At 38.1% G+C, this 12,443-nt stretch overlaps 1 protein-coding gene across 2 annotated transcripts in view; it reads left to right on the top strand.

Moving 5' to 3' along the window:
• LOC133297543 (uncharacterized) overlaps window positions 1-6,679 on the top strand; it is a 31,168-nt gene extending 24,489 nt beyond the window's left edge. For both annotated transcript variants that reach the window (XM_061496712.1, XM_061496713.1), the window contains 6 exons: window positions 30-197; window positions 5,012-5,139; window positions 5,224-5,356; window positions 5,903-6,027; window positions 6,121-6,294; window positions 6,469-6,679. In XM_061496712.1, coding sequence (XP_061352696.1) covers window positions 30-197; window positions 5,012-5,139; window positions 5,224-5,356; window positions 5,903-6,027; window positions 6,121-6,294; window positions 6,469-6,508 — 768 coding nt within the window. In that variant the 3' untranslated portion in view covers window positions 6,509-6,679. The remainder of the gene's footprint in view (window positions 1-29; window positions 198-5,011; window positions 5,140-5,223; window positions 5,357-5,902; window positions 6,028-6,120; window positions 6,295-6,468) is intronic.
• The last annotated feature ends 5,764 nt before the right edge of the window (window positions 6,680-12,443 follow it).

The raw sequence follows: 12,443 nt of genomic DNA, 5'->3' as shown, positions 1-12,443 counted from the left end.
TAGTCACTTGGAATCTTATTGTCATGTAGTCTAGCAGCAGCTATGCTTCTTTTGAAGATTCTTCTACCAGTGGAACTGTTGTTTTGCGTAGTCAGCATGATGATTCTGATTCTCCACAGACACCAAGGTCCCGACTGGGACTTAATAGCAGAAATTCAAATGCCTCACTGGAAGATAGTGCTACAAATCTTGCTGAGGTTCTATTTTTTTTTTTCTTTTATCTAAGCTGAGAATTTACTATGTTTGCTAATTAATTGGGGGCATGGCGAGGCTTTTTTTTTCCCCCTCTTTGCTGTTTGTAGGTTTAGTTCAGTGATGTTTTTTATCTTTGGAAACAGTCAACATTCTAATAATTTATTTTCCCATGTTACATGTTTCCAATGTTACCCATGTATTTTAAGTACTTTTAAGGTCTATTTGTTTCTTAAACCTTTTTTTAAGCACAATTGTCGAATTATTTTTTGTTCTTTTATGGTTTGATTTATATTTTTACTGTTGGATATTTGACAAGTTTGTGATTACTTAGAAGTAATTTTATTACTTGATCATATTGAAATCGCTTATCCTTAAAATAATTTTCGTAAGCCAGTGTGTGTGGGCTAGAGGTGAGGGGCTTTGGTAACTTGACTTGAATATAAAATAATATGTTGTGTATTGATCTAATTTAGAGGGTTACAATATATAGAGACTCTAATGGGCTTAAGTGAAAGGCCCAGACCTAATACAAACCTAATACAATCAGAATTAATTACAGACTAATCATATCTAATCATAATAATTACAGACTAATCATATCTAATCATATTTAATATATTCTAACACTCCCCCTCAAGCTGGTGCGTATATATTGTGAGCACCAAGCTTGTTACAAATATATTGAACCCGAGGACCTCTAAGAGCTTTAGTGAAGACATCCGCTAGTTGATCAGAGGAGTTGACGAAAACAGTCTTGATTTCTCCTTACTTAATCTTTTCTCGAATGAAGTGACAATCAATCTCTATATGTTTGGTCCTCTCATGAAAGACAGGATTAAAGGATATATGTAGCGCAGCTTGATTATCACAGATGAGTGTCATGGGTTGTTTCTGTTCACAAAGATGAAGCTCCTGAATCAACTGCTTTAACCAGACTAACTCACAGGTAGCATTTGCCATTGCACGATACTCAGCTTCTGCACTAGATCGAGCAACAACAGGTTGTTTCTTGCTCTTCCACGAAATTAAGTTTCCTCCAAAGAAGACACAATAGCCAGAAGTAGAGCGCCTGTCCGAGGGTGATCCTGCCCAATCAGCATCTGAATAACCACAAATTTCTGTATTTCCCTGATCTGAATACAACAAACCTTTTCCTGGTGCTCCTTTGATGTATCGGAGGATCCTCACAACAGCATCCCAATGTGAATCACAAGGGGAATCAAGAAACTGACTAGCCGTACTAATAGCAAAAGAAATATCTGGCCTAGTCACAGTAAGATAGTTGAGCTTCCCAATTAGCCTCCGATCACGTCCAGGATCAGATAACGGCTCCCCCTGTCCGGGCAATAACTTGACATTAGGATCCATAGGTGTATCAACTGGTTTACTTCCCAATATACCAGTTTCTTCTAGGATATCCAAGGCATATTTCCTTTGACAGATAGAAATGCTCTGTCTGGATTGTGCCACCTCAATTCCCAAGAAGTAACGCAACTTCCCAATGTCCTTTGTTTGAAATGTACTAAACAAATGCTGTTTTAACTGACGAATTCCGTCTTGATCACTTCCGGTGAGAATGATGTCGTTAACATAGACTAACAAATAGATACACTTATCAGGAGATGTAATCCTATAAAACACAGAATGGTCAACTTTACTGCGGATTAAGCCAAACACCTGAACAGCAGAACTGAAGCGACTGAACCATGCTCGAGGAGACTGCTTGAGACCATATAAGGATTTCCGAAGACGACACACCTTTCCAGACTCCCCCTGAGCAACAAAACCAGGTGGTTGCTCCATGTAAACTTCTTCTTGTAAATCACCATGAAGAAAGGCATTTTTGATGTCAAGTTGAAGGAGTGGCCAGTGACGAACAGCAGCAAGGGCAAGAAAGAGGCGGACTGACGCCATCTTAGCGACCGGAGAAAATGTATCGCTATAATCAAGGCCAAAGATTTGAGTAAAACCCTTGGCAACTAAACGTGCCTTGAGACGATCAATATGGCTATCAGGTCCAACTTTCACAGTAAAAATCCAGCGACAACCAACTATAGACTTCTCTGGAGGAGCAGAAACAAGGTCCCAAGTGCCATTGGAATGAAGTGCAGTCATCTCATCAAGCATTGTTTGGCGCCACCCTGGATGGGAAAGTGCTTCACCTGTGGTCTTAGGAATAGAAATAGAAGAAAGACTAGAAACAAAGGTGAAATGAGGTGAAGAAAGACGGTCATAACTCAAAAAGGTATAAAGAGGATAAGGGTTACGAGTAGTACGTGTACCTTTTCTTTGAGCAATGGGAAGAGTCTCTGATGAAGGATCCAGAGGGGAAGAAGCAACAACAGTGGGCGATGAGTCAGCAAGAGTCGAGTCGACAGGAGGCACAGTTTTGCGACGCTGATAGGTGAGAAGTGGACGGTCCTCAGGTATAGAAGCAATAGGTTGCTCATCTGGAATAGAAGCACCTGCAGCTGGCAAAGACAAGTCAAGAAAAGGGACAGGAAGTACATGATCAACCTGTAACATCTGAGATGGGATAGAATTAAAGGGTTGTTGATCAAGAAAAGTGACATCAACGGAAACTAAGTAACGCTTAAGGTCGGGAGAATAACAACGATAACCCTTTTGAAGACGAGAATAACCAAGAAAGATACACTGAAAGGCTTTGGATGTTAACTTATCCTTACCAGGAGTGAGATCATGAACAAAACAAGTACAACCAAAGACATGTGGAGTTAGAGGATAAAGAGGAACATCTGGAAGCAATAGATTATGAGGAATGTCATTGTGGAGCACAGATGAAGGCATGCGATTGATGAGAAAACAAGAGATGAGTACAACATCTGCCCAGAAGTGAAGGGGAACCTGCATATGAATAAGATGGGTACGGGCAGTTTCAATGAGATGTCTGTTTTTACGTTCAGCCACCCCATTTTGTTGTGGAGTGTGAGGACAAGTAGTTTGATGTAAAGTACCTTGTGTGGCCAAGAAATTAGAAAAATCAATAGAAACATATTCCTTAGCATTATCACTACGTAGAATACGAATAGAAACACCAAATTGAGTATGGATCTCAGTAGAAAACTTTTTATAAATGGAAAATAACTCAGAACGATTTTTCGTTGCATAGATCCAAGTGCAACGGGAAAAATCATCAATAAAGGTAACGAAATACCGAAAACCTAAGACAGACAAGGTACGACTTGGACCCCAGATATCTGAATGAACAAGAGAGAAAGAGGCATCAGCTCGTTTATTGACTCGACTGGCAAAAGAGGAGCGTGTATGCTTCCCTTGTTGACATGACACACAATCTAAAGACTGAAGACCGGACAAAAGAGGAACCATTTTCTGCAACTTTGAAAGACTTGGATGACCAAGGTGACTGTGGATAAGTTGTGGAGATTCTGTGAGAGAGCATGCTACTGAAGGACGAGGCACATGCAGATAATAAAGCCCCCGTGACTCACGACCCACTCCAATCATTTTCCCCGTACCCGGATCCTGCACAGAAATAGAATGGTTAGAGAAAGTAATGGTGCAAGTGAGGGAGTGGATCAACTTACTAATAGAAATTAAGTTATAAGGGATGCCAGGAATGTAATAGACAGATGTCAGAGCCAAGGTAGAGGTCGGACGAGCTTGTCCAATCCCACGAACTGGGGCTTTGGTTCCATCCGCAAGGGTAAAAGACGGTAAATGATCAGAATAAGTAAGAGATGTAAAGAGTTCCTTATTACCACAGAGATGATTGGTAGCACCGGAGTCAAATATCCAAGTGCCAAGTGATGTAGAAAGAGAAACACAAGCAACGGGATTACCAGTATAAGGCTGAGACTGAGGATAAGCCTTCCTGAGAGGGGTTTGGAGTGCAGCATAGTCCGAACCTGAACCAAATGATGCATTGTCTGACTGAGCTATATTTGCAACAATAGAAGGAGAGTTAACCTCCGAGAGATCAGGAGATGCTGCTGCCATTTAAAGATAAAATATAAAAGCCGTAAACGAAGGCAAACAATATCCAATCAAGGAGAACAACGCGTCTAAGGTCAGACCCACAGAGAAACAATCACAGATCCAGAAAGGGGAGGAGAAGGCGGGCTTCTCTGTCCAAGACCGGCCGGAAAAAGCCGCCGGAGTAGTGCACACGCGCCGGTAGAAGGTGGCGCGTGAGGCCCACGCGCAGAGGAGGTGGGCGGCGCGTGAGGGATGCGTTGGTGACCGGACCTCCACAGACTTGATCGCCGGGAAGAGACGGTCCTGATCGCGTGACGTCTGGTCTGAAAAGTCGCCGGAAAAAACGTCTCCGGTGGCCTAAACAGTGGTCCTAGTGGCGGACGGTGGTTCCAGTGGCCGTCGACGGTGCTGACGCGTTTGGAAAATTACTCAGAAGCTGTTTACAGCCCTAGATGGCTTGCCGGAAGGACGCACGACAAAGAAAGAGGACTCCTAAGCAGTGGGCTTAGGTTTTAAAGCAAAAACAAGCTTTCTAAGCGAAAACGAGGGTCCTCAGAACAAAAGAGCTCTGATACCAACTTAAATATAAAATAATATGTTGTGTATTAATCTAATTTAGAGGGTTACAATATATAGAGACTCTAATGGGCTTAAGTGAAAGGCCCAGACCTAATACAATCAGAATTAATTACAGACTAATCATAATAATTACAGACTAATCATATCTAATCATAATAATTACAGACTAATCATATCTAATCAAATTTAATATATTCTAACAACTTGCATGAGGTTATAAGTTCGAATTTTAGTGCCACTATTGTATTTTAAAAAAAGAGATAAATAATTTTCTTTGTAGGCAAAGGCAGCTATCCAAGGAGGATTAAAGAAAGTGAATGCTCGAGAGAGATTTGCACTTGGAAAACTCAACAATGATGTACAGGAAAGCAGGAGAGATGAAATGTCAAGCAGCTCTGATTCTTCCAGGTACATCCACGGCCATAATGCTGGTCAATTTTTTGCTGCTGAAATAAAATTGTGATTGTAATTTTGCAAGGAATATTTTTTCAGACCATCTCGTGAATACATTGATTCACAGAAAGGACTTTCAAGGTCTCATTATGCTAGTGATGATGAAGAAAGTTCCAAAATAATGTCATCCTCTCTGCCGTTATCTGTTTTGCTTATTCCTTCATTAAAAGAGGTAAATCCACATATAGGTTTTATTCTAATTGTGTTATGTCTTGCTTTTGTTCTAAATTAGTTTGTGATGCCAAATAGAATTGCTTGCAATGTGCAGAAGGTTATTGAAAAGTAAGCAAGGTTCCCCAATTAGAATTATTTCAGATATAAGTATTTTTTTTATTTATTTTTTGGTAAATAGATATAAGTATTTTTTTTATTTGGATTCTTTTCTGAATTATTTGGATTCTTTATGCTGGAAAAACTAAGGCATTGATTTATGTGGAAAAGAGGCTAGATCATGATAAACCTTTGACTTTTCAGGAAAAATAAAATAAAATTTATAATCGCTTACCTGATGACTTTTTGTAATTTCATAGAAAGTAGTGCATTCTAAAAAGAGAAAGAAAACCTGCTAATGAGGTTAAGTTTCCTTGTTGGAAGTTGATATCAGAGTATGATAATGTTTTAGCTGCTTACAAACTGTTGTATGCTGTTGCAACTTAAAGCTAGAATAGATTTGATCTGTTATGAATTTTCTCATAGCATATTTCTGTTTATTATGTAGGCCATTGCTGATGATCCAGAAGGGTCGGTCGTGCAATTTGTTATCAACTCACTTGTAAACATGGAGAGGACAAAGCCTAGATCCTGTGATGCCTTTGTCAAAAAGTTGCTTCAGCGGTTGGCAAGGTATGCACTCTACTAATATTCATCATGTAGCACAGTAAAGGAAAATTAATAAAATCATAATTTATAAACCCCAAATTAAAACACATTGTGCAGTTCAAAGGAGTCTTCATTGAAGGATCTGCAAGAACTGGCAGGCCAAATTTTCAGCAAAACCAATTCAACTGAAGAAACCCGAAATGCAGAGCCTGATAACAGGAAGAAACAACAGAACAAGGAAGTTCATTCAAATAGCAATTTAAGCCCACTTGCAAGATTTCTTCTTTCAAGGTTTATGGAAGTTATCATTTAACATGTGATTTGTAGTAATTCTTTTATTTGTGCACTTTGTTCTTGCTTTTGGGACTTGTGGAACAAATAGCATCTTTCTATTTAAATCACACACACCTTTGCATTATCTGGAATGAAATGTGCTTGTGAATGATCTAATTGTTTGTTTTACAGATGGCAAGGCCAAACCTCACGGGATCTAAATCCAGCTTGAACGGAGTTAGAGTAAAAATTTTTGCTTGGTGTTTTTGTTTCTGCATTTATTCTGATTAAATGTACATATATGGTGCCAAGAAATTGATTTTTTCAATTTTGTATTAGTATTATTATATGTTTTTTTATTTTTTATTTTTCTTGTAATGATAGTTACAGTATTGTTGTATAATTAGGGGGTTTTCTGAGTTACAAATCCATACTTTAATTTACAACTTGAAATATAAAAACTCAAATGACATATGCAACTAGACTTAGGCAAAATGACATGAACAAATATGACTATGAAACTCATCTGACATACATATGGGATGTTCATAGTCTAAGTCTAGCCTAGGCCACATGGCCAACAAAATGCAAAATAGTAATAGTGCTCCGACTAGTCATCCTACGGGCTTCTTGCCCGCCGCTCCAATGCCACTGCTACCTCCTGAAATAAAGCCCCCAAGACGGGGTGAAATATACGGATATATCTCAGTAACCCAGAGGTTCTGGAGAAAATTCTGCCCAATGGCTCACTTTGATGCATATAAATAATATGAAACAACCACTTTCAAAACGGGATATAGCAAGGGATTTAGAGAAACTGGAGAATATCGGGCTATAAAATACGACGAAGCTAGAATGGTAGCTACCAATACCACGCAACGTCCTCGGCATATAAGCCTACGGGTCTCATCCAAGGCGTGTTCCAAGAACCACAACCAAGGTACCTCTCCCATCCATATAACCTGAGACTTCCTAGTGTGCTCCTACCTGGATGACACACCACGACCCTAGGTCAACTGGAACTCCCTCTCGGAGACCTATCCAGTGGAAGTCCGAACTGCCCGAAGGCTAGCTGTCTACTGGCCAGAGACTCGGTACCTAAGTACCCATATATGCTCATGCTGTTTTACATTACTCATATACATTTCCTACCAATACCATCAACTGGCATGGTGGAACACACAAGGGGAACAAGCCCCAGTACCAAGAGGTTACCTCAAAACGTTCCTCCACTTAGCTCCACAACAGCTTATGTTTCAAACTTGTTACTCAACAGAATGCCTACTCAGAGGACATTCCCAATTACTCAAACTCATACGAATGCATGCAATTTACAACTATACAAGCATGATTCAACCACTTACCTCAATCCCACTTGGTTCAGGACCAAGGGCAATCCACCGACTCACGGTTCGGGGTTCAAATCGACGTACGACAACCTACAATTTCCATGTACGAATCGTCAGTACACGACAATTCTATCAAAACGTGAAAAACATCAAATTTCTACACCCCCACTAGGTAGGTTCGGCCAAACAAGGCTTAATTCCAAATTTATTTTTTTAAATTTTCTTTCTCATTTTATTATACATCCTTAGGTTGCCAAAAGGCTAGATCAAGTTCCGTTTTTTCATTTTACGTCTTTTAAGCATCGTTTTGCTTAATAATTCACTATGGGATCCTTTATGACCCTTAACACCATTTATTATTTTTCATTGATTCTTCTGCTTTCCAACCACCACACAACCCATCTAAATATCATTTAACACTTGAAACATCATCCAAGCAATGCAAACAACCTCAATTCCTTAAACTTCCTTAAAGGGCCGAATTGTTACCTAATTAATCCCAAGGGATTTCATTCAATTTTCAACCCTTCCACACCTCACACAATACCATTATATCCACATATAATCATCCAACAACTCACCAATAAAATCCTAACACCTTTTCAAAATTCAAGTCATGACACCTCAAAATATTCTAAGTTACAAAATCATATTTTTCACCTAAAATTTTCATTGCATTTATAGCTAATACACATTATTCTAAGACACATTCATGTACAAACTTTTTCCAATTGAGCTCTCTAACATCACATGTCAACAATTCAAGTTTTAGGGTTCATAAATAAAATCTACAAATAAACCATGGAAATGATATAGGAATCTACTCACAATCAAGGCTTGATACTCCTCCAAGACTTATCCAAGCAATGGAAGACCAAATGACTCCAAGAACATCAATTTATCTCCAAAAATTCGCAGCTGAAAATGGCCAATAACTCACCAAAGAGAGGGTTTCAAGGGTAATGGATACCACCAATGTGTTTGGAAGGTTGTTTCCAATAAATTTCAACACAAAAATCACTTGATTTGGTTAAGAATTGATGGATTTATCAAGGAAGAAAATTGAAACCCTAAGGTGCCTAAGGAGGGAGGGCTGATCGATTTTTGAGAGAGAGAAAATGAAATGAAGGTGATAGTGAATAGTGAATAGCTTAGGTGGATAAGTGGACTTAAGTGGGGTGGGTCCCACGCCACCTCACGCGATTTAAAATTCATCCGAATTTCTCTAAACGTCCGTGAATTCACAACCTATTTAGAAACTCTAATTTTTAACATTAACCATTGTCCTTTAATTATACTCGATTAGATGAATCCGGAGATTTTCGGTCGTTCGGAGAAAACACTGTTTTAAGCTGTTGCGCGCGCCGTTGGCACGCTTCCCCAAACTAACTTATTTTCATCAAATTTTATCAAAAATCATATTTCCTAGTCCTATAGACCTTTTATAACTCATATTTGAAACCTAGAGCTCAAAACTCAATCGACACGTTTTACGGTACAATCGTACTGCGATATTTTGACCCGGTAAAAACACTATTCACTAATTTTTCTGAAACTTGTCTATCCACTTTGTATTTTGGCCTAATCTTTAAGATTTTCACTAATCCTTCACTTAATTACTCATTTAATATTTTAATACTTAATTTAGAACTGTGAGGTGTTATTCGATACGACACGACACTCCGACACGTTAATTCTAAAAAATGTTAGATTTTGACACGTTAGGACACGTTTTGATATTAAATAATATTTTTAATTTATGTAGTGTATATTATATTTAATATTCAATAATTTAACAAAAAATAAATCTAAACTTATAATATTCATAAATTTTGCAAAGAAACATAATATATCCCAAATATTAATATTAAACTCAATAAAATAGTAATCGTAATCCAACGAATATAATAGTTGGAACTAAAAACTCAACACAACGTAACCTTTAAATCTTTTTTTGAATTTCTATAACGCGTGTTGGAGTGTCGGAGTGTCCGAGAGTGTCGAAAAATGTTATACACGACACATCAAGATTTTTGAAGTGTCGGTGCTTCATAGAACACAACTTTTGGGCTTTATGCCTTTGATATTTATTTGATGCGACAATGATGTTTTCTTTCTTCCCAAAGTGGTATCTGGCAACCGTGGTTATTTCCCGGGGTACTAGTAGCAGCTTTGGAAAAATGTGTGCACACTAGGATTTGATATTTTGATGATGGCCAATTTTGATTATACGTGGCTGGCAACAGTGTTTATTTCCCGGGTCACGGGGTAAACTGACAACAGGGTTATTTCCCGGGTCTACCATGGTTTTCTTCCCACTAAATACAATGAACTTAAACATTATTAATAATGAAATTTGTTATTTGATTTGATTATGATGAATGTCATTGAGTTGTGAATATTATCATATTATGATTAATGTTGTGCTAAATATGTTAGTTGATAATTATTAAATACACTACATGAACTTAATAAGGATAAATACTATATAATGGAATTTTGATTATTATTATAATAGCCCTAAATTGTAAATTACATGTGATTAAGTAATTAAGCACGTATTAGTGGGGTAAAATAAGTAAAATACCAAATTAAATTAATTAGGGTCACTTTTGAGGTAAAAAGTGCACTCAGTGAAAATTAAGGAATATAAATGGGTGTAGGCAAAAGTACTCAAAATAAAAATGGAAGTGAAAATATTCCTAGAAAAATATTCCAGACCTTTGGGTAAGGTTTGGTAGTGAATGGAGTTGAATAGATAGATGAGCTAATACCCGCTTGATTTCACTTAACTTATGTTAAGTGACTAGAAAATAAGAGAACCCACTTCATTCCCCCCCACACCCGTCGAGCAAGAAGAAGAAAAGGAGAGGAAGAGAAGAGAAAAAAGGAGCCAAACCCTAGATCCTTGGATTCTCCACCTATTAGAGTGATTCAAAAGCCTAAACCACTTAGAATCTTCCTCTCATCCTTAATCCAAGCTTGGTTTGTTGTGGGGAGCTTTGTGGTGTGAGATTTTTTCTCTAAAAAATTTGCCCCCTTTGAAGGTGGAAGGGGTTTGGGAGCATTTCACTTCTTGGAAGCTTGAGGAACCATCACTCCTTGATTATGCAACCATTAGTGGTAAGATTTTACTCCTTGAACTCTATTTTCATGGAGATTGTATGTTGAGGAAGATGATGAATAGTGTTTTTAGGGTTTTATGATAATGTGAGTAGATTGGCTATGTTCAAGGAGGAATGAGGCTTAATGTATGTTGTGAAAAATGCTAGGAATGAAATTTAATTGGTGAAAATGAGTTTAGATAGTCAATTGATTATACTTTGGAAATTGCAAGATTATATACTTGATTGTGGATTTTCTTACATTAGTAATCAATGGTTTGGTTTGGTTGATTATTGATTGTATCCATGTGATGATTAGGATTGAGGAAATTGGATCACCCTTGAGGGACCAACCATTGGAGCAAGCTATGGAGCTTGATTAGCCCAATTGGAGAGGTAAGTCCATGCCAAATTGTGGTGTGGAGTTGTTGTGTTGTTGATGAATACATGGATATTCATTAAATTGTATTGATTGATTATCTGACACCTTGGTGTAGGTGTGTATTTTGCAAGTGTAGCTTGAATCCAAAGTTGATTGGTTGCAAAACTTGTTGGGGGAACAAAGGTTGAACTGGAGCTTTGAGATAAGCCTTCGGAGCTTGGGTGTTGATCCTTTATTTGTTCCACCAAGCCCGAAAGGGGTAATGGTTATTGATAGTGTATGTAAATGCGATAAGGTAGTTTAATGCTTTGTTATACGTATGCGTATGCATTTGGTGTGGCATAGGATGGTGTTTCCCTATGTTGGTATGTTGCATGACGATGCGTAATTCATACTTGGTAGTTTAGTTGGCCTATGTTGAGAGCTCGAGGAATTTCTCCTGGAGATGTTTGTTTACACACTGCATGTATATGTATTTACTGCATTGCTTATTGTTATTGCTATTACACTGTGATTGAACTATGGGGTGGAGAGATGCTCCAAGGACCCCTGGTTTACTGTGATATATTCGTATATCTCACCCCGTGTTGTGGGGACCCCCTTTCAGGTAAAGATGCTGCAGGAGCCTCTGGTAGCAAGTGGCTATATTTGGATTAGTAGATGCATGAAGATGTTGCATTCTTTTGGATTATACATGACATGTAGTAGTACCATGTATAGGATTTACATTTGAAAGCTAATTGCTATATGTATGTCATGTTATATTTGGATGGACTTAGCCTATGCTCATTTCCTTTGGTATCTCTTTTGTTGATAGGAGCCAAGGGATTGATCATAGTGTTTTGTAGCTAAGTCCCATGATTTGTAATTAAGACATGTTGCAAGGATGTAATGTTGTAATTGTTGGGTATATATATATATATATGATGAGAGGGTATGCATGTTTCTTGTGATGTATATGTACCTTGCAAGAACTAGAATTCATGTATTGAAAGGATTATATGATGTCAATTAGGTGAAAGAAGACCTTTAGGTTGAAAATTCAAGTAAAAGTAAAAATATCCTGTCTTGTTGTCCATTTTTCATATCATATATGATATATTTGGACCCTTGTGTCTTAATAGAAGTTGTAGATCCTTTCCTTAGCTTTCCAACGAGACCAAGATTGCATAAATATGAGTAGTATAACTAAAGTTATGGATGAAATATCAAAGGGAGGTCAAATTGCCCAGTTTTGGTGCTTGCTCCAGAACTGCGGCGCTCTTAGCGTCAAGTTCACGCTATGAGCGCCAACTATCAGGGGGAGGCCGTAGGTTTCACGCTATGAGCGTG

The sequence above is a fragment of the Gastrolobium bilobum genome, unplaced genomic scaffold (genome assembly GCF_033153095.1).
Source record: "Gastrolobium bilobum isolate Gb01-03AN ecotype WA unplaced genomic scaffold, APGP_CSIRO_Gbil_v1 utg13567, whole genome shotgun sequence".
In the NCBI taxonomy this organism is placed as follows: domain Eukaryota; kingdom Viridiplantae; phylum Streptophyta; class Magnoliopsida; order Fabales; family Fabaceae; genus Gastrolobium; species Gastrolobium bilobum.
Note: the sequence above shows the minus strand (reverse complement) of the source record. Positions and strands in the feature narration are given on the sequence as shown.